The following is a 22,698-nucleotide window of genomic DNA, read 5'->3' on the forward strand; positions in this document are numbered from 1 at the left end:
ATGAAATAATTAACCTAATCATAAACTAAATGGTTTAAAAATTATAAACATAATTCAAACTAAACTAATTCAATGAAATACTTACTAAAAATTATATTCTCTTTTTGAGATGATTTTCAAAATATTTATAAAATATGCTAATTATATACAAAACTATATATATATATATATATATATATATAAAACATATATATTACTTAAAAATTATATATATATATTAAAAATAATTTAAAATATCTTTAAAATATTTTGAATTTGATAAAGTTAGTTATTTCAAGTCGTTTGGAAATTAAGAAACTCGAAATTTAATTCCAATCATGGGAAGTCAAAATTGGGTATCAACACAACCATCATTTAGAGTCATCACCTTGTCAAATGTCTTTTTTGGAAGGACCTTTCCATAACATTCAATTTGATTGTTACCCATAAACAAAGTTTCATTGGGTCCAATCAAGACAATATAGTTCAAATGCTACTTTTACAAACATGACAAATAACTATTCACCAATATTCATGTCTATACAAATACTTTTATTTTAATATATAGAAATAGCTTTTCATGAAAAATCACAACATTTTAAGTGACACTTTTTTCATATAAAAATATATTATCTTTTGGTAGTTTCATATTAGTCACACCATATACTAGTAAAAGAGAAACTCAACAACCACAATATTAAATATACTCCATGAATTTTGTGGGTCTAACATAATACAAAAGTATCGTTGAATTTCATATCTTTTGCTCCAAAATTAAATTAGATATCACGTCTATCTTGTCTTTATCATAAGCAAAGAGCCCCCACATTTTAAATGTGATCTCAAATATATATTTTTCAAGTATTTGAAAATAGTGTTTTCACATACTGTTCCAGATTATCAAAATATCATTGGTAGTATGAAACCTCTTTTGGAATATTCTTCTACGAAAGAATTATACTACTTCAATTCCCTTTGACATCTTTACATAATGTCAAAGTTCATTCCATAGAGGCACCTATTGTAGGTACAAAATCACACACTTTAAGTCACTATCCTTTATTTTTTTCATATCACAGTTAGACATATCACTTAGTATTTAGAATACTAATAATAATACAAAAGTTTTTGTACAATTTGTTTCTATTTAACAATGAAATTTGTAGAAAATCAAAAGTACAACAATGACTTATTATGTGAAGTTTTCATATTCTTCAAATCAATTGCATAGTCCAATTTATTTAGAGTAGAAAACTACAAAAGATTTTAGTATACAACAATCAGGCACAATCAAATTTTACACGGAGTACAAAACTACAAAAAAAAATTCTCGAAACAGAATAAAACATTTTCTTTATCACATAGACATTGTTTTTCTTTTCAAATAGCCTTCCAACTATAACATTTTGACATACTATTTTATCACACAAAAATGTGCATCTCTCATTCTACAAACTAAAGAATTCTAAAGGCGACACTATTTGCAAAGGAAAACTCATTCCATGACATATGGTTTGAAGATCTTTTTCCAAATATACACACGATAAAAAATCAAAAAAATCAACTTTTGGAACCTATTTTCCTCCTTTGATAAATTATAAGAAGGTTACCTAATATAATCTTTAACCGGAATACCACCCAATTTTTTTGGGTACATTCTCAATTCGATCTTGCTAGACAAGCCACCAATTTTAAAGAAGTAGTGGATAATTTTGTACTTCCATGATCTGTTTCCTTAAATCAATAGATTACAAGAAATACCAATAGTATAGTAATTTTCTGAAGATTATTGTTCATCTTGTATTCATAAGATACTTAGAACAAAAACTTTGAAGAACTTTATAACAAACAACATCATTTAAAAAGCATTTTTCAAAACTAGAAAATAAAAATCAGTAGAGAAAATAAAACTAGAAACAATATACATAATATTTTTCTTAAAGAAGAAAATTGAGCCCACTAAATGCACAGTGTTTTCTTAACGAAATTATTCCCCTCAAAGTACCTGAGATTAATGGAATATATCCTGGGACTCCCAGGATAGAACGATCTACTGTCACGACCCAAAAATAGACGTGATGACACTTGTCTTATCCCACCAAGACAAGTCAGCCTAAAACTCAACTTATTACAATAAAATGCGAAAAATTTACTATCGACTTACATTATACCCCAAAACCTGGTTGTCAGGTGTACAAGCCTCTAAAGTATTACAATTTATTCAAAAGAAAAACTCAAGTCTCAAATGAACTTGTTTCTAGAATAGAACAAGATCAGAATTATGGAGAAGAAAGTCTGCTGAGATGGAAATAGCTACCTCACAAATCTCCAAGAAGCCTCGGAAAAGAAGAGAATGTTAAGTACAACAAAAATCAAGGCTCATAACCTACAAAAAAGTTTGTAGAAGCAAGGGGTGAGTACCAAACCACACGGTACTCAGCAAGTAAACCTCTAAACACAAGCTAAGGGGATGAAATACGGGTACTCCTACCACCCCCAACCGAACCTCCACAACTACAACATGCATAAACATCAGCCCAACCTAACAGCTCACAGTTTACATAGCACGTAACTCAAAGAAACAACACTTAGACAGATTACATATCCTCCACAACACCACTTTAACAAAGTACATATCCCCAACAACAACACTTCAACAAATTACATATCCTCTATAATAATACTTCAAGAAATTACATATCCTCAACAACAACGTTTTACATATCCTCAATAACAAGCTTAGTATTCAACAATCACAAGTTCCGCAGAAAGGCAATCACAAGATCAGTAAAACACAATATCAAGTTCACTAATGATAAGTATGTGCAATGCAATGGAATGCAATGTCGAGTATAATGATGTATGTCTGACCTAGTGATACACACCCGCTGTCTCTCAGTCTGGGACCCATGGGGGACATATTTGTCCATGCATATGTCGCGGCGCACGACACGGCCCTCGATAATAGTAACCATCGCGGCGCGCGATACGTCCTTCAAAATATAATATTCATCGCGGCGCGCGATACGACCCTCGAAATGGTACATCCTCTTATCACATAACTCTTATTACAACCATGTCTCAGATGCAATGCAATGACATGCTCAAATTAAAATGAGGAGATAACCATTTTGATATCAAACACAATTTACAACAAGAAAAACAACACCAACAAATCAGCAACAAGTCTCCAAATCATTCTTAACACTACACAAGAAAATACACGAATTTCATACGCTTAACAAGAGTTTAGAAATCCACTTGCCTCAATTTATCGAACAATCACTTCGGGACTATAGCCTTCCTCCTTCGTTGTACTTTCAAATCAATACAATTTATTCAAATCAATAACCACAATAAGACTTCAAACTTACAACACTCATATTACTATCTGGTTAACTTTAACCCAACAATTTATCCAAATTTATAATAAAGTTTCTCAATCTTGATTCTAATCAATAAGTCAAATCTCATATTTCTTAAATTGAGTCAAGAGTTAAGTCATAATTTCTCCAAACACTACAACCCTAACAGTTTCCATATAATATAATTGTCCAATTGTTATCCCAAAATGGCTATTGACGGCATATCAATATTCCATTGGAAATCTTGGCATACTTCCAAAGGGAACACCATCAATTAGTTCTAAAAAATTCAATTACATATCTATAACTAGTTATGACATTATCACTTTGACAAATTACATGATAATTATAAGAAAGATTTAAAGAAAATTAAACCCCAACAAATTTTCAGAATCTGTATGTCATTAAATTCCTATATATTTAGTACCCACCAATTACCATTAACTTTCAAAATAAACTCACAAACCCTTTTTTCTTTACAAACCTACAGTAACCCACTTCAATTTCCTATCTAACTCTTAATGAATTAAAAGTATTAATCAACATAAAACTTGTCTTTTATACATGTATTGTTTCATCCACCAACACTAAGATGGGCCCCCAAAGAAGGTTAAGCATATATGTTGGGTTTTATTCTCCCATAATTCGCTACCTTGAGCCATTGACTGGAGATTTATTTACTGCAAGATTTGCAGATTGTCAATTTGATGAAATAAATTTTCCGCAATTAGTGGGAGAGAAAAAAGAACTTAAAAATAAGATTGCATGAAAAGTTTCATCATTATCTCGTTTTGATCCACGTTCCCTTATGTATGAACAGGAGGTCCAGAAGATCATCCATTTACAAAACATAGAAAATGGAATGTCAGACGCATTTACTGATTTGAAAAGGATAACAAAGTCACATACTCCCGCAATAAACGTGTCTATCCGGATTGATGTTCCAACAGGACCATCTATAAGTGTCATGACTTCTGAATCACAAACACGCTTGAAGTGTGACGGACTATTAGGTTCAAAAGATAAAAATCCTAGAAAAGAAGTACGAAAAATGACACTACAAAAGAATCTCACGAAGATAAGATTCAAGATCTGATTAATCTTGATATCTCTAAAGAGATCAGTGAAGCCGAGACTCAAGTGAATGAAGAATTTTCAATAAGTTCTACGGGTGATGAGATAAGTTTAGATCGATCGAGAATCATAGTTAATAATATTTTCGCATATAATGTTGCATTTAACATTATGCAAGACAGTGATGATCTTGAACCTTTATCTGTCGAAGAATGTCGGCGAAGATGTGATTGGCCAAAATGGCAAGAGGCAATTAAATCAGAATTAGACTCACTTGCTAAACGTGAGGTTTTGGGACCTGTAGTCCAAACCCCAAATAGTGTAAAATCAGTTGGCTATAAATGGGTTTTTGTGCGAAAGCGAAATGAAATTGTAAGATACAAGGCACGCCTTGTTGCACAAGGATTCTCTCAATGACCTGTGTCGACTATGAAAAACATATTCACCAGTTATGGATACAATAACTTTTTGATATCTCATTAGTTTAGCTGTTCATGAAAATCTTGAAATACATCTGATGGATGTGGTTACAACTTATCTTTACGGTTCACTTGATAATGAAATTTATATGAAAATTTTAGAAGGACTTAAAATGCCTGAAGCATACAGTTCAAAACCTCGGGAAATGTGTTTAATTAGATTACAAAAGTCATTATATGGCTTAAAACAATCAGGACACACGTGGTATAATCGCCTTAGTGAGTACTTGATAAAACAAGATTATATAAATGATATCATTTTTCCTTGCATTTTTATTAAGAAAATAACATCAGGGCTTGTTATTCTTGCAGTTTATGTTGATGACATTAATCTCATTGGAACTCCAGAAGAGGTCCAAAAGACAATTGAATATCTAAAGAAAGAATTTGAGATGAAAGACCTTGGAAAGACAAAACTTTGTCTTGGTCTACAAATTGAATATTTAATAGACGGGGTCTTCATCCATCAATCTGTCTATATTGAGAATATCTTGAAACGTTTTTACATGGACAAAGCACATCCATTAAGTACTCCAATGATTGTGCGATCACTTGAAGTGAGTAAAGATCCATTTCGACCTCAAGAAGAGAATGAGGAACTTCTTGGTCCTGAAGTACCTTATCTTAGTGCAATTGGCGCACTTATGTATATTGCTAATTCTACGAGACCTGACATATCATTTTCTGTTAATTTATAAGCAAGATTTAGTTCTTCTCCTACACGAAGACATTTGAATCGAGTTAAACATATATTGAGATATCTAAAAGGGACTAGTGATATGGGTCTATTTTATACGTACAAAGATAGTATAGATCTTGTTGGTTATGTAGATGCATGTTATTTATCTGACCCACATAAGACTCGATCTCAAACAGGCTATTTGTTCACATATGGAGGTACTGCTATGTCATGACAATCTACTAAGCAATCCATAGTTGCTACTTCTTCAAATCATGCTGAGATAATAGCCATTCATGAAGCAAATAGAGAATGCGTATGGTTGAGATTAGTTATACATTTTATTAAAGAAAAATGTGATTTAAAATGTGATGTCAAGATACCCACGGTGCTCTTTGAAGACACTGTTGCATGTATAGCTCAATAAAGAGGAGTCTTCATAAAAGGAGATAGAACGAAACATATTTCACCGAAATTATTCTTTACACATGATCTCCAGAAGAACGGTGACATTGATATACAACAAATTCATTCAAGTGATAATCCAGCTGATTTATTAATCAAATCTTTACCAGCCTCAACTCTTGAAAAGATGGTACAAAAAATTGAAATGCGAAGACTTAAGCATCTAAATCGTGGTCTTCATCAGGGGGAGTAAAATACGCATTGTACTCTTTTTTTCTTAGTCTAGTTTTTGTCTCACTGGATTTTCCTAAAAAGATTTTTAATGAGGCAACATGTAAAATGTATTGTGAATGTCTATGTACATTTGTTTTCAATTTTTATTTACATAAACATTTGAGAGAGAGTGTTGTAAAATAATGATCATTGCCACATGTTGCAAGGAATGTGTGCCATTGCCACATGTAGGTCACTCATAAGACAAATATGTATGACATGTGGACACCTTCCACACATGGCAAATTATGGCCAAGTTTCACCTTTTCATGTACTACTATAAATAGGTAGTACATTTTCAAATATAAATAAGAAAAAAAATTTGACAAACATTATTATACTCTCTCTTATTTTTCTTATTTTAATTTATTATAAATTAATTAGCTACTTATTTTATAACAAAATTTTCTTTTTTAAAAAATAGAAATTCTTTTACCTTTTGTTTAATGTATCTTCATTATATTTTTTTTCTATTTCATTAAAAAGTATATATTTCGATAAAAGACATATTTTATTTACTATTTAAAGATTAAGATTATATTACAATTATAATCACAAATTTTGAAGATCCATTAATACCATTGATGTAATCTTAAGTTTATATTATTCAAAATATCAAAATTGTTGAGGATGAATTAATATGTTTATTTAGCCTTAGAAACAGTAATCTCTTGAAAAATATTTTGGCCTTAGAATGTTTCAAAATATTTTTCAATTAAATAAATATGTCTTTATGAGCTGGATTGGATCTGATGTAATTTATGTACTCTATCTCATCATGGTTTACCACAAATATCTTTATTTATTTAATTTATCATATAGTCATTTATAAAAAAAATTATGTAATTTCTTCGTTTCATATTAGTTGATCACTTTTCTTTTTACGTACATATATTAAGAAATCATAGATCTTTATTTATTTATTTTTATTATTTAGTGATTTATACAAATAGAAAATCAATAATCTCTCCATCTCACATCAGGTGATCACTTTTCTTTTTACGCGTATATATTAAGAAATCATAAATAAATGGATAGTTTTATCAATTCACCCTTTAAGAACTTTTTTGAAATTTCACAACAAGGGTGAATACTTTAAAAATGAATAAAGATAATTGAGGGAAAATTAATTAATGCTTTTTTGATTTAATAAGATGATCCACTAATATGTGACAATTATTTTTTGTATAGTGATCAAATTATATGAGACGGTAGGAATAATTTATGATTGTATATTGCTGATTAAACTAATAAGATTGCTATATTATTAAATTTAATTAATATGAAACTATGATGATTTGATTATCAATAAACTGGAGTTTTTCATATCAACTTTTATATTTCATCTTTTTAATCATCAATTTGTAGCATATTTTTTTTTAGCAATTTCTTTGAACAGGTCTTAGGATCGTAACCTAATTTTCCACTCTTTTGTTGCATTATTCATTATTAGAATATTTATCAAGTAATGTCACTATTATTTTATAATATATTTAATTTTTTATTTTAATCGCGCGAATGCGAACAAGTACACTAGTTATCCAATATATACAAACCATTCACATGGTTTTTGTGGTTGTTTAATACAAGAGATTAAGACTAATTAGTTTTAAGATTAATTTTAGAACTAAATTATTTTAGTTCAGTTGTGATAAAGTCGAAAAATAACTTTATCACTTAGTTAATAGGATAATTAATTTTAAAATAACTGATTAAGCAGGTGGATCCTACGTTCAGCTTCTCCTATACGCTTTCCTCCCTCCATATTATCTTCACCCCTCACTCTTCCTAATTGGCGGGAATTTTTCGAAAATCCCAAAAATTGAAACCCTAATTTGCGCCAAACATATTGAAATTCTTAATTATCCTATATAATCACTTCACTACGAGTACAAAAAAGCATATCAACGAAATTCCTCAAAAGAAATTTCTTTGAAAAGATGTATGTGGTGAAGAGAGATGGGCGTCAGGAAACTGTTCACTTTGATAAGATTACTGCTAGGCTTAAGAAATTGAGTTATGGGCTAAGTACGGATCATTGTGATCCGGTTCTTGTTTCTCAGAAGGTTTGTGCTGGTGTTTACAAGGGTGTAACTACTAGTCAGCTTGATGAATTGGCTGCGGAAACTGCTGCTGCTATGACTGCTAATCATCCTGATTATGCCTGTGTAAGTTGCTCCATTTTGAATTATTTGGTTTGACATGCTTATGATGTTTTTGTTTGGAGGTTGGATTTTGGATTTGAACTGCGTGGGTTCAATATTAAGGTTTTTAGCATTGTATTTTTGAAGTTATGGGTTCATATTACTGTAATTTTAATGAGTTCTGCGCATAAATTTGTGATCTGTGTGGAAAGTTATGGGTCTGGTTTTATATGTGTTTTTTTTCATAATTGCATCTGGGTTGGTTTTGATTGTATTGTTGTTCAGGAATGCTGCTGAAATAAGCATTTTTTACACGTAGATTTATGCTCTGTGTCGCAAGTTATGGGTCTGACCTTATCTGTGTTTTTTAATTGTAATTGCTTCTGGGTTCATTTTGATTGTGTTGATCTGTAGTAATTCTGCTGAATTGTAGCATTTGTTCAAGTTTGTGAAATTTTGTGTGTCTGGATTTATTTGTTATTTTAATTGTTTTCAAGTCAAACGTCTTTAGTGGTTGTGCTTATATTTGAAAACGGAATGTTGGTTTGGAAATTGAAATTTCGGGTTCAGTTTTTGCTTGTGTTTTGCTAAAGCTGATTGTTACATCTCTTTTAGTTTTGTTGGAATTTGTGTTCTTAAGTTCAGATTTTGGCATTCATTTCAGTCACGATATGTTGAATTTAAACATTGTTGTGGATTGCTATTATTGTCCTGTTTTGCTCTTGCATATTTTTTTTTTCATTTTCAGTTTGATCTCCCATTGCTTTCCTTTCTGTTTCAGTGTTCCCCACAATTTTTGTAATGGTCAACCATGCTATTGTATGTGTATGCTTTCTTATGATAGGTTGGTATGGAATGTATCATATTTGAATTATTGAGCTAGACTAAAATCTTGATTTGATTTATGTAATCAAAAAACAAAAACGCAGTAATTAGTTCTAAGGAGAATTTGTTTTTAAAAAAACCGGTACACATTAAAAAGGAGAATAAAGATATGAGATGACTTGACTTAAAATGAGAAACAGGCAGACAAAAACAGTTTATATTAACTCCTCTACTGTTATAAGGTAGATATATTGAAGCTTCTATAATGTATAGTAGGAAAAGTATTTTTTTAATGATTAATGTGTTAATTAATCTGTGATTTATCGAAACTCTTGGTGCAGCTGGCTGCAAGGATTGCTGTGTCCAACCTGCACAAGAACACCAAGAAATCATTTTCCGAGACGTAAGTGATTTGAATCAACATTGGTCATTAGTCTTTCATGTTCTTTCTTTTTCATATAAAATAAAATGTCGGTGTATTGATCAACAATGACAAAGTGCTGGTCGTAATAATGGAATATCACAGGATTAAGGACATGTACTACCATGTCAGTGAGAGATCTGGATTGAAGGCACCACTTGTTTCTGATGAAGTTTATGAGATAATCATGAAGGTATCATTGCCATTTGGAATATTCCTTTAATTGTTATGTGTCAGATCTTAGCTATGTTTTTCTTAACCAAGATCATGTTTAAAGTTCTTGGCCTCTGGGTAAATCAAGAGCTTGTTTATAATTTCCTGTAGAGATACTTATTAACAGCTTGCCTTTTTTCTCTCAGAATGCTGCTCGTCTGGACAGTGAGATCATATACGACAGAGACTTTGACTATGATTACTTTGGTTTCAAAACCCTTGAAAGGTCTTACCTTTTAAAGATTCATGGTAAGATTGTGGAAAGGCCACAACATATGCTGATGAGAGTATCTGTTGGAATCCACAAAGACGATATTGAATCTGTCATCAAGACATATCATTTGATGTCTCAACGCTGGTTCACTCATGCATCTCCAACACTATTTAATGCTGGCACTCCAAGGCCTCAAGTAGGTCAACATTCTTTTAATGCTGTGATTTTTTCTTGATTTGATGATTCAACTAAGTCATCATTGATTTGGTCCTGTTTTGAAAATATTTGTTTCTTACCCAACACTGTCCTCCTGTTCATTGGCATCTTTTGGTAAAATGTTCCCTGATTTTACATCGTATTCTTTTGGGACTTGCAGTTAAGTAGCTGCTTCCTGATATGCATGAAAGATGATAGCATTGAGGGCATATATGATACTCTTACGGAATGTGCTGTTATTAGCAAATCAGCTGGGGGAATTGGTGTATCTGTGCACAACATACGTGCTACTGGGAGTTATATTCGTGGAACAAACGGAACATCAAATGGGATTGTTCCTATGCTGCGTGTGTTTAATGATACTGCCAGATATGTTGATCAAGGGGGTGGCAAAAGAAAGGGTGTGTCCTCATTTTTGTGCTTGTTTAGATAATTCTAGAAGTTTAGGGTGTAGGGACTACCTTCACTGTTCTCACTCTGTAATGCTGTGTTTAGGTGCTTTTGCTGTCTACCTTGAGCCTTGGCATGCTGATATATTTGAATTTCTGGATTTAAGAAAAAACCATGGGAAGGTATAGTACTCTTTTATCATCAATTGTTTAATATATTGTCTATTGGGCCTGCACCTGCTCTCTGTCACTGCACTAGATTGCTGTACTCCTTTCATATGGCAAAGCTTGTCTGTACTCAGCAATTTGACAAGACATGATGATGTTTCCTTTTCTTCAGGAAGAGAATCGGGCACGAGATCTTTTCTATGCTCTTTGGGTGCCAGATCTTTTTATGCAAAGAGTCCAAAGCAATGGGATATGGTCTTTGTTTTGTCCAAATGAGGCTCCTGGATTGGCAGATTGCTGGGGTGAAGATTTTGAGAAGCTGTACAGAAAATATGAAAAAGAGGTAAAAACAAGTGTTCTACTGAGGTTAATTGCACACCATTTATTTGATATATTAAAGATCATTCAGCATTGATCATAAACAATATTCTTTTGTCAACTTCAGGGAAAGGCAAAGAAGGTCGTTCAGGCACAAAATCTCTGGTTTGAGATCTTAAAGTCCCAGATAGAAACTGGGACCCCTTACATGTTGTACAAGGTGATTTTTATGCGATTCTGTTATGCTTCTCATTGTTTGTCGTGATGCAGTTAATTTTACTCTACCTATATCTGTTTGTTATTGTAGGATTCTTGCAATAGAAAAAGCAACCAGCAGAATCTTGGTACTATCAAGTCTTCTAACTTGTGTACTGAGATTATTGAGTACACTAGTCCAACTGAAACTGCTGTTTGCAATCTTGCTTCAATTGCTCTACCTAGATATGTTAGAGAGAAGGTAGTTAACATTGGTATATACTTAAAACTTACTTGTCCTACTTTCTCCTTGCCTCTTAGTGTAGTGTTGCCTTTATATCTTTCAGGGGGTCCCAGGTGAATCACAGCCATCTAAGCTTGTGGGGAGTAGGGGTTCAAAAAATCGATACTTTGATTTTGACAAATTGGCAGAGGTTTGTTTTGTTCTAAATACCAACTTTCTTGAACATGTTTCTCTTGACATTATTCTTAATTTTGCTCTGGTTGCCATGTGAGACAGGTCACTGCATTAGTCACTTCAAACCTGAACAAAATTATTGACGTCAATTACTACCCTGTTGAAACTGCAAAAAGGTCTAACTTACGACATAGGCCTATTGGACTTGGAGTCCAGGGACTTGCAGACACATTCATTTTGCTTGGCATGGCATTTGATTCCCAGGAGGTAAGTTTTGTCTATCATCTTTTCAAGCTGTACATTTGTGCAGATTGTTCTGATCTTATACTGTCTATGTATAGGCTCAGCAGCTAAACAAGGACATATTTGAGACAATATACTACCATGCATTAAAAGCTTCTTCTGAATTAGCTGCCAAGGAAGGCCCATATGGGACATATGCAGGAAGTCCTGTAAGCAAGGTATAAATCCTTTCATTCCTAGATTTTACTGATGGGTAATATGTGAATGGGATGTTTGATTTTTCAGTGCATATTGACGATCATCCATGATTTAGTCGAAATAGTTGTTATACTTCTGAGTGTCTAACATGAATAAAATAGCATCTTCTTACTGGTTTGACTATGAAGATATGATTGCAAGTTTAAAGAGAATTTGAAAATGTTGAGACACAAATTATACACACTACCGTAGAACATGAAATGACTGCCAGATTTTATTTTGATTCAGTATTATTGTTTCACATTGTATTTCCACTAAATACAATATTATGCTGCCCAGGGTATTCTCCAGCCAGACATGTGGGGAATTACACCATCTGATAAATGGGATTGGCATGCTCTTCGTGAAATGATTGCAAATAATGGTGTAAGAAATTCACTTCTTGTAGCTCCAATGCCAACTGCTTCAACCAGCCAAATTCTTGGAAATAATGAATGCTTTGAGCCATATACATCTAATATCTACAGCAGAAGGGTTCTGAGGTAACACCTGCTAGCAGATCCTGCAGCTGCTGCTGATTTTTATCATACTTGCTGCATATGATTTATACATGGTTTATTTTTGTTCTCCAGTGGTGAATTTGTTGTGGTGAACAAACATCTTCTGCATGACCTAACCGAGACAGGGCTCTGGTCACCTGCTGTTAAGAATAGGATAATACATGATGATGGTTCTGTGCAGAAAATCCCTGAAATTCCAGATGATCTTAAAGTTATTTATAAGTATGAACTTTCACTAATTACTTGTTCAGTTTTTATGTTCACTTTATTTCCACTTACATTCTAATACTGTTCACTGACTTCAGGACTGTTTGGGAGATCAAGCAACGGACCCTGGTTGACATGGCTGTAGACCGTGGTTGCTACATAGATCAGAGTCAAAGCCTCAACATCCATATGGATCAACCCAACTTTGGAAAGCTCACTTCCCTTCATTTTCATGCTTGGTCCAGGGTACACTTCAATTTTCACATTATAAGTTTTGTTGATCTTTTGAAGAGTGCATAAGCACTAAGAAATGGTCTGGTATATTGTTACTCAATAGTTTAGTACAAACATCCATTTAGAGAGATCTTTTAGTGACAAGTGAATGTAGTTGTCAGACTACAACAGCATGAACTGATCTTTATAGGTTCCATCTTCACAGGTCAATTTTGAGTCTCAGTTTCATCCTTCTTGTTATTGTAGGGTTTGAAAACTGGAATGTACTATCTACGATCACGTGCTGCAGCTGATGCAATCAAGTTCACAGTTGACACTTCCATGCTGAAGGTAGTAAGTAGTAACGTTATAATGCTGAGTAACTTATCATCATATTATATTGTTCATTCTTACAAACTGCACGCTGGTATCAATTTGCAGGAAAAACCAAAGACTGCTGTTGACGAAGAAACTAAATTGGCTCAGATGGTGTGCTCTTTGACAAACCGCGAGGACTGTTTATCCTGTGGAAGTTAGTGCTACTATTGCCTACGGGGTAACCTCTTCATAGATAAGCCAAACAGACCTTAGCTTTGTGGAAGATACACGTACTGATGTTCATTTGATTAGAACTAATTATGTATATAATAAATATATATCTGGTTATAGTATAGTATATGTCTTTTTGTATAAACAAGGAACAATATGCAACTCTTTTGTATTGGTTAGTGGTGTCGATGTAATCCATTTTTCCTTGAAGCAATGAATTTCTCTAACAGCAACTTGAAGATTTGAAATGTGTGTAAAAATATGAAGTTAATCTTGTCAATAATTTATTAGTTTAACTAAAAGAGTATTGGTTTATGTATCGAAATACATCTAAATCATATGATGTATTTTATGTATCAAATCGAGAAAATAGAATTAGACAAATATTTTCGAGGAAATTGCAATAATTGTTGCATTGACACTAAATCCTCCCTCATAGTTAAAACAAACAGCCAAATCTAATTTTGGATTAGCTTTATTAGATTCCGCAAGTCAAAAGGAATTTGTATTAGTGGACAAGTACCAAACACCTATTAATTTATAGATATACATGCAATAATATTGATTTATCACCCCACCCCGCCCCTAGGATTCGCATAGACTCCTCCGGATGCTGAAGCACCAAGTAACCTCATATCGAAATATATATATATATATTCGTGTAGAAATTAAAAAGTATTTGTATAAATTTTTACTTTTAACATGATATATATATATATATATATATATATATATATATATATTTATGTATGTATATGTGTGTGTGTGACTCTGCTACTTCAATTTTTTCACGAAGAAATTAGTTGAATCGTTTGGAATTTAAGGGTTAATCACTATTTCATAATCAACCTTTTTTTTGGGAAATTTTCACATATAGCCACTTAAAATAATTAATTACGCTCTATAGCTATAATAGTTTGATAATTACAATTTGTAGCTACATGTTTTTTTGGAGGAGAGGCGAGCGAGGAGAGCGGCGAGAGAGAGGGGGAAAAAAGAGTGGAAGAAAGGTAGATTGTATATGTATATTGGTTAGATAATTGTATATTATACATACGTAATTGTATATATGGCAAGAGAGATTGGGAGAGGGAGGAGAGAGGCGAGCGAGACTGGGAGAGAGAGGAGAGAGGCAAGCGAGAGGGCAGAGAATGGGAGAGAAGCGAATTCTATTTGTATATAATTATATATAACTATATATTATACATATACATTTGTATAAATGGCAAGCGAGATTGGGAGAGGGAGGAGAGAGTCGAGCGAGGTTGAGAGAGGGAGGAGAGAGACGAGCGAAAGAAGACAGAGAGTGGGAGAGAGATGAATTATATATGTATATATGCTGAAAAATTGTATATTATACATATTTATTTATATATCCTGACGAATGACTAATTATACAAACTCGAAGTCAGCCCATGTAATTAATGTATAAATGTTAGTCGCGAGTGGTAATTATAACAAACTATAATTATGATGAGTAATTAAATAGTATAAATTTATTTATCCGCGTAATTTTCCTACTTTTTTTGAGCTTTTATATTAGAGTGATCTTATTCTAATAATAATAGTAATAAAATCTAGTAGACCGCCTACTCTTTGACCAATTAAACCATGATTAGACACTTCTCGTATGAACATAATCACTTTACTTCACATATCCAATAATATAAAAACATATAGTAGTAATCCAACTTAAAATGTGCTGCTTTTTGTTTGGGTAAATTATTAATGCTTATGATCTCTATTTTTGGGTGGCGTGGGGTGGTGGATCTATTTTATTTTATATAATATAAAATTTTCATTAATTGAACGTAAAAATGTAAAAATTGAATTGATCGATAAATCGAATAGAAAAAAATGTTATTAATTTATTGCTATTGAATTAAATGTTTTTAATGATTTTATAAAAAAAAATTAGAGGGTTACCAATTCGATATTGATATTTTAATATTGAATAAATCGATAAAAAACTGTAGTAATTTTTAACTTTATCCCTGCATAAATACCTTACTAATTATTTTTTTCCCTTTGGACTTCAATTTACACTTCACGTTGATTTTGAGTTTACAACTTCATATTATACAAAAAGTAAAGATCTAAAGTAAGAATACTATTTCTTTTTATTTCTTGTGTAAACTTGTATAATTTTTTTTTCATGTTAGTTATTATTGTTTCAATTTATGAGCGTTTGTAAAGTTACATTATATATACTCTTGTAGCTTCAAATTGTTGAAGAAGTCATATTTATTTTGTAATTATTTTCTTATTGGTTAAAAATCTAAAGTATATATATTAAATTGATGATACATAAAAATCGAACAAAATATAATTACTGTAACATAATAGTAAACACAAAATGAGGAAGAAAATAAAATGTGTTATAAAATCAAGCTCATAATATAATAGAAAGAGAAAAAGACAAGAGAAGTAAGATGGAAGAGAGAACTTTTCTTCTTATTCAAGTGTATATTATAATGGTGAATGATATCTCTATTTATAGGTAGAGAAATCAACCAAAAGGTCATCATGTTTAATGTCACATTAGTAGATACATTTCTATCCCAAAAAGGTTCATATCACCTTGGGAATATATATTCATGATAAGGATAAGTTTATGATAAACTTTAATTGACAATCCACTTAATTCAATGGATTTATAACACTCCCCCTTGGATGTCCATAGATAATGTGCCTCATAAAACCTTACTAGGAAAAACCCCATGGGAAAAAAATTCTAGTGAAGGAAAAAAAGTACACATATCTTTTGATACGCATTATTTGTTGCCTCATTAAAAACCTTGCCAGGAAAACCTAGTGGGACAAAACCTTGGTCAAGAAAAAAAGAGTGCAACGCGTATTATTCTCCCCTGATTAAAACATCACTTAAATTCTTGTGATGATGTCTCCAATCTTGTACACAAACTTCTCAAATATTGATATTGATAATGTCTTTGTGATCAAATCACATTCACGAAGATGTTGCATCATTGAACTCATCTACGAGGCTTTGAGCTTAGCTGAATACATTATTGAATATCATTCTATTCGTCATGACCTCATTGTTGCAAGTAAATTGCACATTAAACTTGTTCACAATAATAATCATCTTGTGGACACTTTCATTGACAATTGATTATCTCTGTACATTGTGGTTGGTAAATTCTTTTTCAAAGAAAAATCACATATTTCCTGAATATGGTGTGTCATTGATCTCAACCAGACGCACTTTTGACTTGCTTCATGGAAGACTTTTATTTCTGCATGGTTTGAAGAAGTGATCACCTACATTGGCTTCATTGATAGCCAACACATTATTGTGCCTCCACATGCAAACAAATAGCGTGCTTGAAATAGAACTTTATGCGGATCAGATAAATATTCTGCATTTGCGTAACCAATAAATTTTGTCTTGAATTCCTCGGAATAGAATAAACCCATAACTATGGTCCTTCGAGGATATTCAATCATGTGCTCAACATCATTTCAATTCATCCGAAACTTAGAAGTTTCTTTTGAGACTTACTACAACCCCAATACTATTCTTCTGGTAATAATACAACTCGTTAAACCTTGAAATTAATTTTGTGTACTATCACATATTGCATGACACCATCCTTACGGTGAGCATCTCCTTCAAGGAGTAAATTATATTATTATTGTCACGGTCAAAATCATTACGAGCAAGGCATATTTTTTGCTTTACTTTTGTTGTACCATAGATACACAGCACATGACAAATTTTTATTGCCACACAATAATGACCACAACCCTTATAGACAAGAACTATTTCTTTCTTTTGTCCTTTCGGTAGTTCACAATAAACATACCATAATGACATATAAACGTACACGATCATTGACCATTCCTGCCAAATAAATTTATTTATTCCTCTCAAACCTCCCGTAGAGATGAGTTGTGACATATATCCAATCCATAATGATCTTATCACATCTTGACCCATTCTCTAATAGAATGATCAAGTATTCACGATACTCATCATAAGTCACATTCTCTTCAAGGAATGGACTAATCATTTATATGTACTTCATAAATTTGCATTATAAGTACATTGTCATGGTTTTTAAAATTTATCATATTTCCAAGACACACCTCAACATCACTTTGTAAGGTCAAGTGTACCATCACTTTATCTTCTTGTCTTTTGATGGAGGATTTATAAACTTGTCAAATTATTGGGTCGACAACATTCACAAGTCCAATGACCTTTCATATCATTTTGATGATAAAAATTGCCTTCATATTTTGAAGGACTATTTGGAGAACTAATAGTATTATTCCTTTTATAATTACCACTAGAGGTGTCAAAATGGGTTGACCCAACCCAATCCAACCCAACCCTAACGGGCTAGAGAGTTAAATGGGTTGGGGCGAGCCAACCCTTTTAATTAAAGGGTCAATAAAATAGCAGCCCAATCCAACCCTAAGCAGGCCATGGGTTGAGACGGGTTGACCCTTCAATCAAAACATGAACAATATTACTCTTTTAGAAAAAGTATCGAATGTTGAGGCCTATGAACACGACATCAATTCATAAAGAATTCATTTATAAATCACACACCTCGGTGAATACTTACAAAAACACATTTATGAATCACAAACGTTGGTGAGTACTTACAAAAATACATAATAGCCAACGTAAGATTTAGATGATAAATGTTGATCATTCCATTATTTCTCCTACAAAAACTAGCTGGTTTAAAAGATTTTCAGCAACACAAGGCAGCCTAAATACTTAATATATCTAAATTTCTAAATATTACATGACTCATTAATTAATTTTTTATAACTCCGCTTCTGCTTCCACCATCGATCACATTTGAATCAACATGTGATATTATTTTCTTAAGAAATTCATCTTCATCTACAGTTCACCATGCAAGATGATATTGCAAAATACTTGATTTTTAATTTTTAAAAATATTTATTCATAAAATATTTACAAAAATAAAACACTATTAAAAATATATATAAAAATATTTTAAAATATTAATAGCCCATGGGTTGGCCTCTAAGGCTTGCGGGTTGGGCCTAAGAGGCCAACGGGCCAAAAGGGGCGGGCTAAAAAGCCTCGTTCGTAAATGGGCCAAAAGCCCAACCCCACATATTTCAAGGGTGGGTTGGGCCGGCCTCGCGGGCCAAGCCCATTTTGACGGCTCTAATTACCACAATGATGACTATTATAATTTTGTTCATTCACACCCTTATTCATACATTCAATCACTTGTCATCTTTCAGATTTATTATTTACTACTACCAAGTTCATATGATAGAATGGAACAATTGGGCGAATTTCAAACTTATCATATACTGCTACCACATTCGATTTAGAGAATGGAGCAAATTCAATGAGACAAATTTCATTTCATAAAAAATATATTATTTTTTCTTAGTCATCATTTTATCATCACTATGGTGCATTGACTCAAACTCAATGTCTTACCCATATAAGGTGTGTAACGCCATCAGGGACTTGAACCCAATCATGATGCAGTAACTCAAATTGATGTCATACCCTCTTGGTGCAATAGAACATTAATCTATCGTCTTACCCTCAAACATTTTTCATTATGGTGCATCCAGACTTTAACCTGATGTCTTACCCTTTTGGTGCGATGAGACTTGAATCCACCGTCTTACCCTTGACCAACAGTATAATAGACCGAAGTACAATATGACTTAGCTTTTGAATTTTTCAAAACAATTAAAATAATATTCAAACTCACGCTATTAAAAATTTATACCTTTTTTCCTATTAGAAATTTTGTATAGCATGTCATATTTAACCAATAGTAGTATTGTTAGTGACTGAATACTATTTTATTCTAAATCATAAAAATATTTTAGAAAATACATACCTGATTTTATGCAAATAATACATTGATTCTCATAACGAGATCAACCAAAACATGAGTTAAAGAAAAACTAAACTCACTCTCAATTGGCTAGAGACTAGTGCTGATAACGTATTATAAAGAAAGCTCAAAATATTATAATAATAAGAAGACAAGAAGTATAAGATAGAAGAGATAACTTTTCTTATTCAAATGTGTCTTTCAAATGGTGAGTGATTCTCTATTTATAGTGTTGAGATATCACTCTAAAAGTCATCTAATTAACAGATACATAGTTATCTTGGAATTTCTTATCACCTTGAAAGCACCTATACATAAATTCAATTACTAGTAGATAAATCTAATGAATAATCCACATATACTACACAATAAATTTATAATAAAATGATAATTATAAGACTTTTTATTATTACAACACAATAAATTTAATGATGCAATCTAAAAAATTTAAATAACAATTATAAAATATATAAATATTTTATTTGAATTAACAAAATATCACACAATACAATAACTTAACCACTAACAACCATTGAAACAAGTTGTTAGGTCTAGTCTCATTCTGACACATTAATAATGAAAAAAAGGCTTTTTATAATAAACATATCTATTCAATATTTAAATATCTATATTAATTTAATTAAATTAAAATTTACATAAAACATTTCATATTAATTAGTAAAACAATACTGACTAAAGCACTTTATAATTAAAAGAACTCAAATTCAAATCTCTAATTTTAAAAAAATATTTATTATTTTATCACAAATTTAATTAATAATAGTAATAGGAAATGTTATAGCATAAAGCTGTTAATTATTGAAACAAAAGTGATTAAACTTGTAGTGGTCCCTACAATTGACTTAAGTCAGCTTCGACCAATTCAAACATCTATTTTCTCAACACTACACTGCCTAGTATTCACATTTAAATAATATTTTTCCTACGCATAATTTGATATGATATTTAAAAATAATTTTTTTTCAATTGACAATTTAAAATAATTTTTAAATATATATATAATCATAAATATATTCATTCCATTATAATATCGAAAATTTCTTCGAGGAGCATATTTTCTACGGCTCATTATGAAGGAGAATGTTTATATATCTAAATTAGACAAAGAAATATTAAAAATTATAATCACGTAGAGTTAAAATATCATTATAAATATTTCAAAAATCATTATTATATCCTATCGAAAACTTATAAGAGAGGCCAATAAATAAATAATAATAATAATAATAATAATAGCACAAGGGATGCTGAATCTCATGAAATAAAACAGATATTTTAAAAGAAAAATATTTAGAAATTAATTCAATACTAAATTATGTGTATTATAAAATTGTACTAGGCTTAAAGCAGACAAAAAGAGAAAAGGGAGCACTTTTAGATCAATTTTAATTTGAAACTTATTATAGGACCTCTGAATATTGACAATTAATTTGGAACTTATTATAGGACCTCTGAATATTGACAATGACAGCAGAATGACATTTTTTCACTTTTAATTTATACGAGATAGTTTAACTAAATATAGAATTTAAAAGTAATAAAAAATATTTTTAAAATTTATAATTTAAGATAGATTATCATATAGTATAATTATAAATCATTTTGCTAAAAGTAAATAGACATTTTAAATCTGACTATAAAAAAATGTAAGTCATATACATTAAAACAGAAAAAAATAAATTATTTTCTTATAAAGACTGCCTTTTATTTTGGTTCAATAAATATGTAAACATATTATTCAAAAAGTATACATTTGCATGTAGCAATGAAAAGAAATATCAATGAAAAATGTTTCTTATGAAATTTATTTTTTTTTAAAAATATTTTCTTTTAAATTTTGATCAGTTTAATTTATAGACTTAATCCAATGCATTTGGCATATTTATATAATTTTCAAGAATCTTTAAGTACTGTTTATTTTATCAAAATATCAAATGGTATTTTCATGTACCATATCATGATTTTTTTTCATCATATCATTAAAGAAATTATGAAACACTGGCTGCTAAACTGTATTATCTGTTGTAAACGTTTACATTGATAATAAAATGAGATAGTAATCAAGAAAATAATAATTACCAACTAAATCTAAAATGACATTGACTTAAATATAAAGTTGAGCGCAAACATGGATTATAATATAGTGATAATACTGCTTTATTCTTAATTAGAAATCTCGAATTCAAATTATAAATATTAAAAAAATTAAGAATATCATCCCTAAATTAATCCCGAATTTAATCAAAACTCTTATGCAGATTTCGAATGAAAACCAAACATAAAAATATTAAAAATACAAGATAAATATATAATTAATTGGACGGAGGCAAAATATAGTTACTAAGAAAGAGGTTCTTCACCTTGTTTTTTTTTTTTTTGACAAATTAAATGTCTAATAAGAAGACTAAGTCAATACTGAAAATTAATTCGTTCATCCAGAAGGTGAAGAAAAAAACTATTGAGAAATATAAAAATTTATCTTTTGTAGTCAATTTTGAGGAGTAATTACATGACTTTACTTTCCATATTCACCCTTACTTGGGGAACTATAAAAATTAATCAATAATATAATACGAAGAATTAATAACACATATATAATTGTGTATTTTCAGTAAGTAAAATAATTCATTTATATCTACTATATATAGAATAAATAATTAATAGTGTTAGCTATTGAGTAAAGATCCTTAATGTTGGTTAGACTTATGACAGCTGGAAGTAGAATAGTTTGCACGATAATTATTCTAGAAGCAGTTAAAAGGTTAGAAGGTTGTTACCAGTAGTTAGCATAGTAGCTTTCTTTTATATAGACATAGCAATGTAAAGAATTTTTTAGTGGCTTTCAGATTAATGAGAATAAGTATCCTTCTACATAATTCTCTGTATCTCTTCTTTTTTATTCTTTGCATCTCCTTGATAGTGATTACTACATAAGTTTTCATGGTATCAGAGCTTGAGTGTTCGAGCAGGAGTTCTCATCAATTGTTGATTGTTTAGCTGTGTAGAGGTTGATTGTTGATGTTGATTGCTTATTACTATTTTTTTAGAAGTTTCGATCT

At 31.0% G+C, this 22,698-nt stretch overlaps 1 protein-coding gene across 1 annotated transcript; it reads left to right on the forward strand.

Annotated features, from left to right (window-relative positions):
• Window positions 1–8,017: 8,017 nt before the first annotated feature.
• On the forward strand, window positions 8,018–13,993 carry LOC107015598 (ribonucleoside-diphosphate reductase large subunit). The gene is made up of 17 exons (XM_015215916.2): window positions 8,018–8,422; window positions 9,565–9,626; window positions 9,750–9,837; window positions 10,004–10,267; window positions 10,448–10,688; window positions 10,783–10,859; window positions 11,017–11,187; window positions 11,290–11,382; window positions 11,470–11,619; window positions 11,705–11,791; window positions 11,878–12,042; window positions 12,117–12,236; window positions 12,556–12,758; window positions 12,849–12,998; window positions 13,082–13,229; window positions 13,464–13,547; window positions 13,638–13,993. The coding sequence occupies exons 1-17, from the start codon at window positions 8,195–8,197 to the stop codon at window positions 13,731–13,733; spliced, it is 2,427 nt and encodes an 808-aa protein (XP_015071402.1). The 5' UTR covers window positions 8,018–8,194; the 3' UTR covers window positions 13,734–13,993.
• Window positions 13,994–22,698: the final 8,705 nt, after the last annotated feature.

Source organism: Solanum pennellii, chromosome 4, assembly GCF_001406875.1.
Source record: "Solanum pennellii chromosome 4, SPENNV200".
NCBI classification, from domain to species: Eukaryota; Viridiplantae; Streptophyta; class Magnoliopsida; order Solanales; family Solanaceae; genus Solanum; species Solanum pennellii.

Coding starts and splice junctions, on each gene's coding strand:
- LOC107015598 (XM_015215916.2), top strand. CDS start 8,195: ATGTATGTGGTGAAGAGAGATGGGCGTCAGGAAACTGTTCACTTTGAT. Junction 9,627..9,749: donor AAGAAATCATTTTCCGAGAC/GTAAGTGATTTG, acceptor GGAATATCACAG/GATTAAGGACATGTACTACC. Junction 10,860..11,016: donor TAAGAAAAAACCATGGGAAG/GTATAGTACTCT, acceptor CCTTTTCTTCAG/GAAGAGAATCGGGCACGAGA.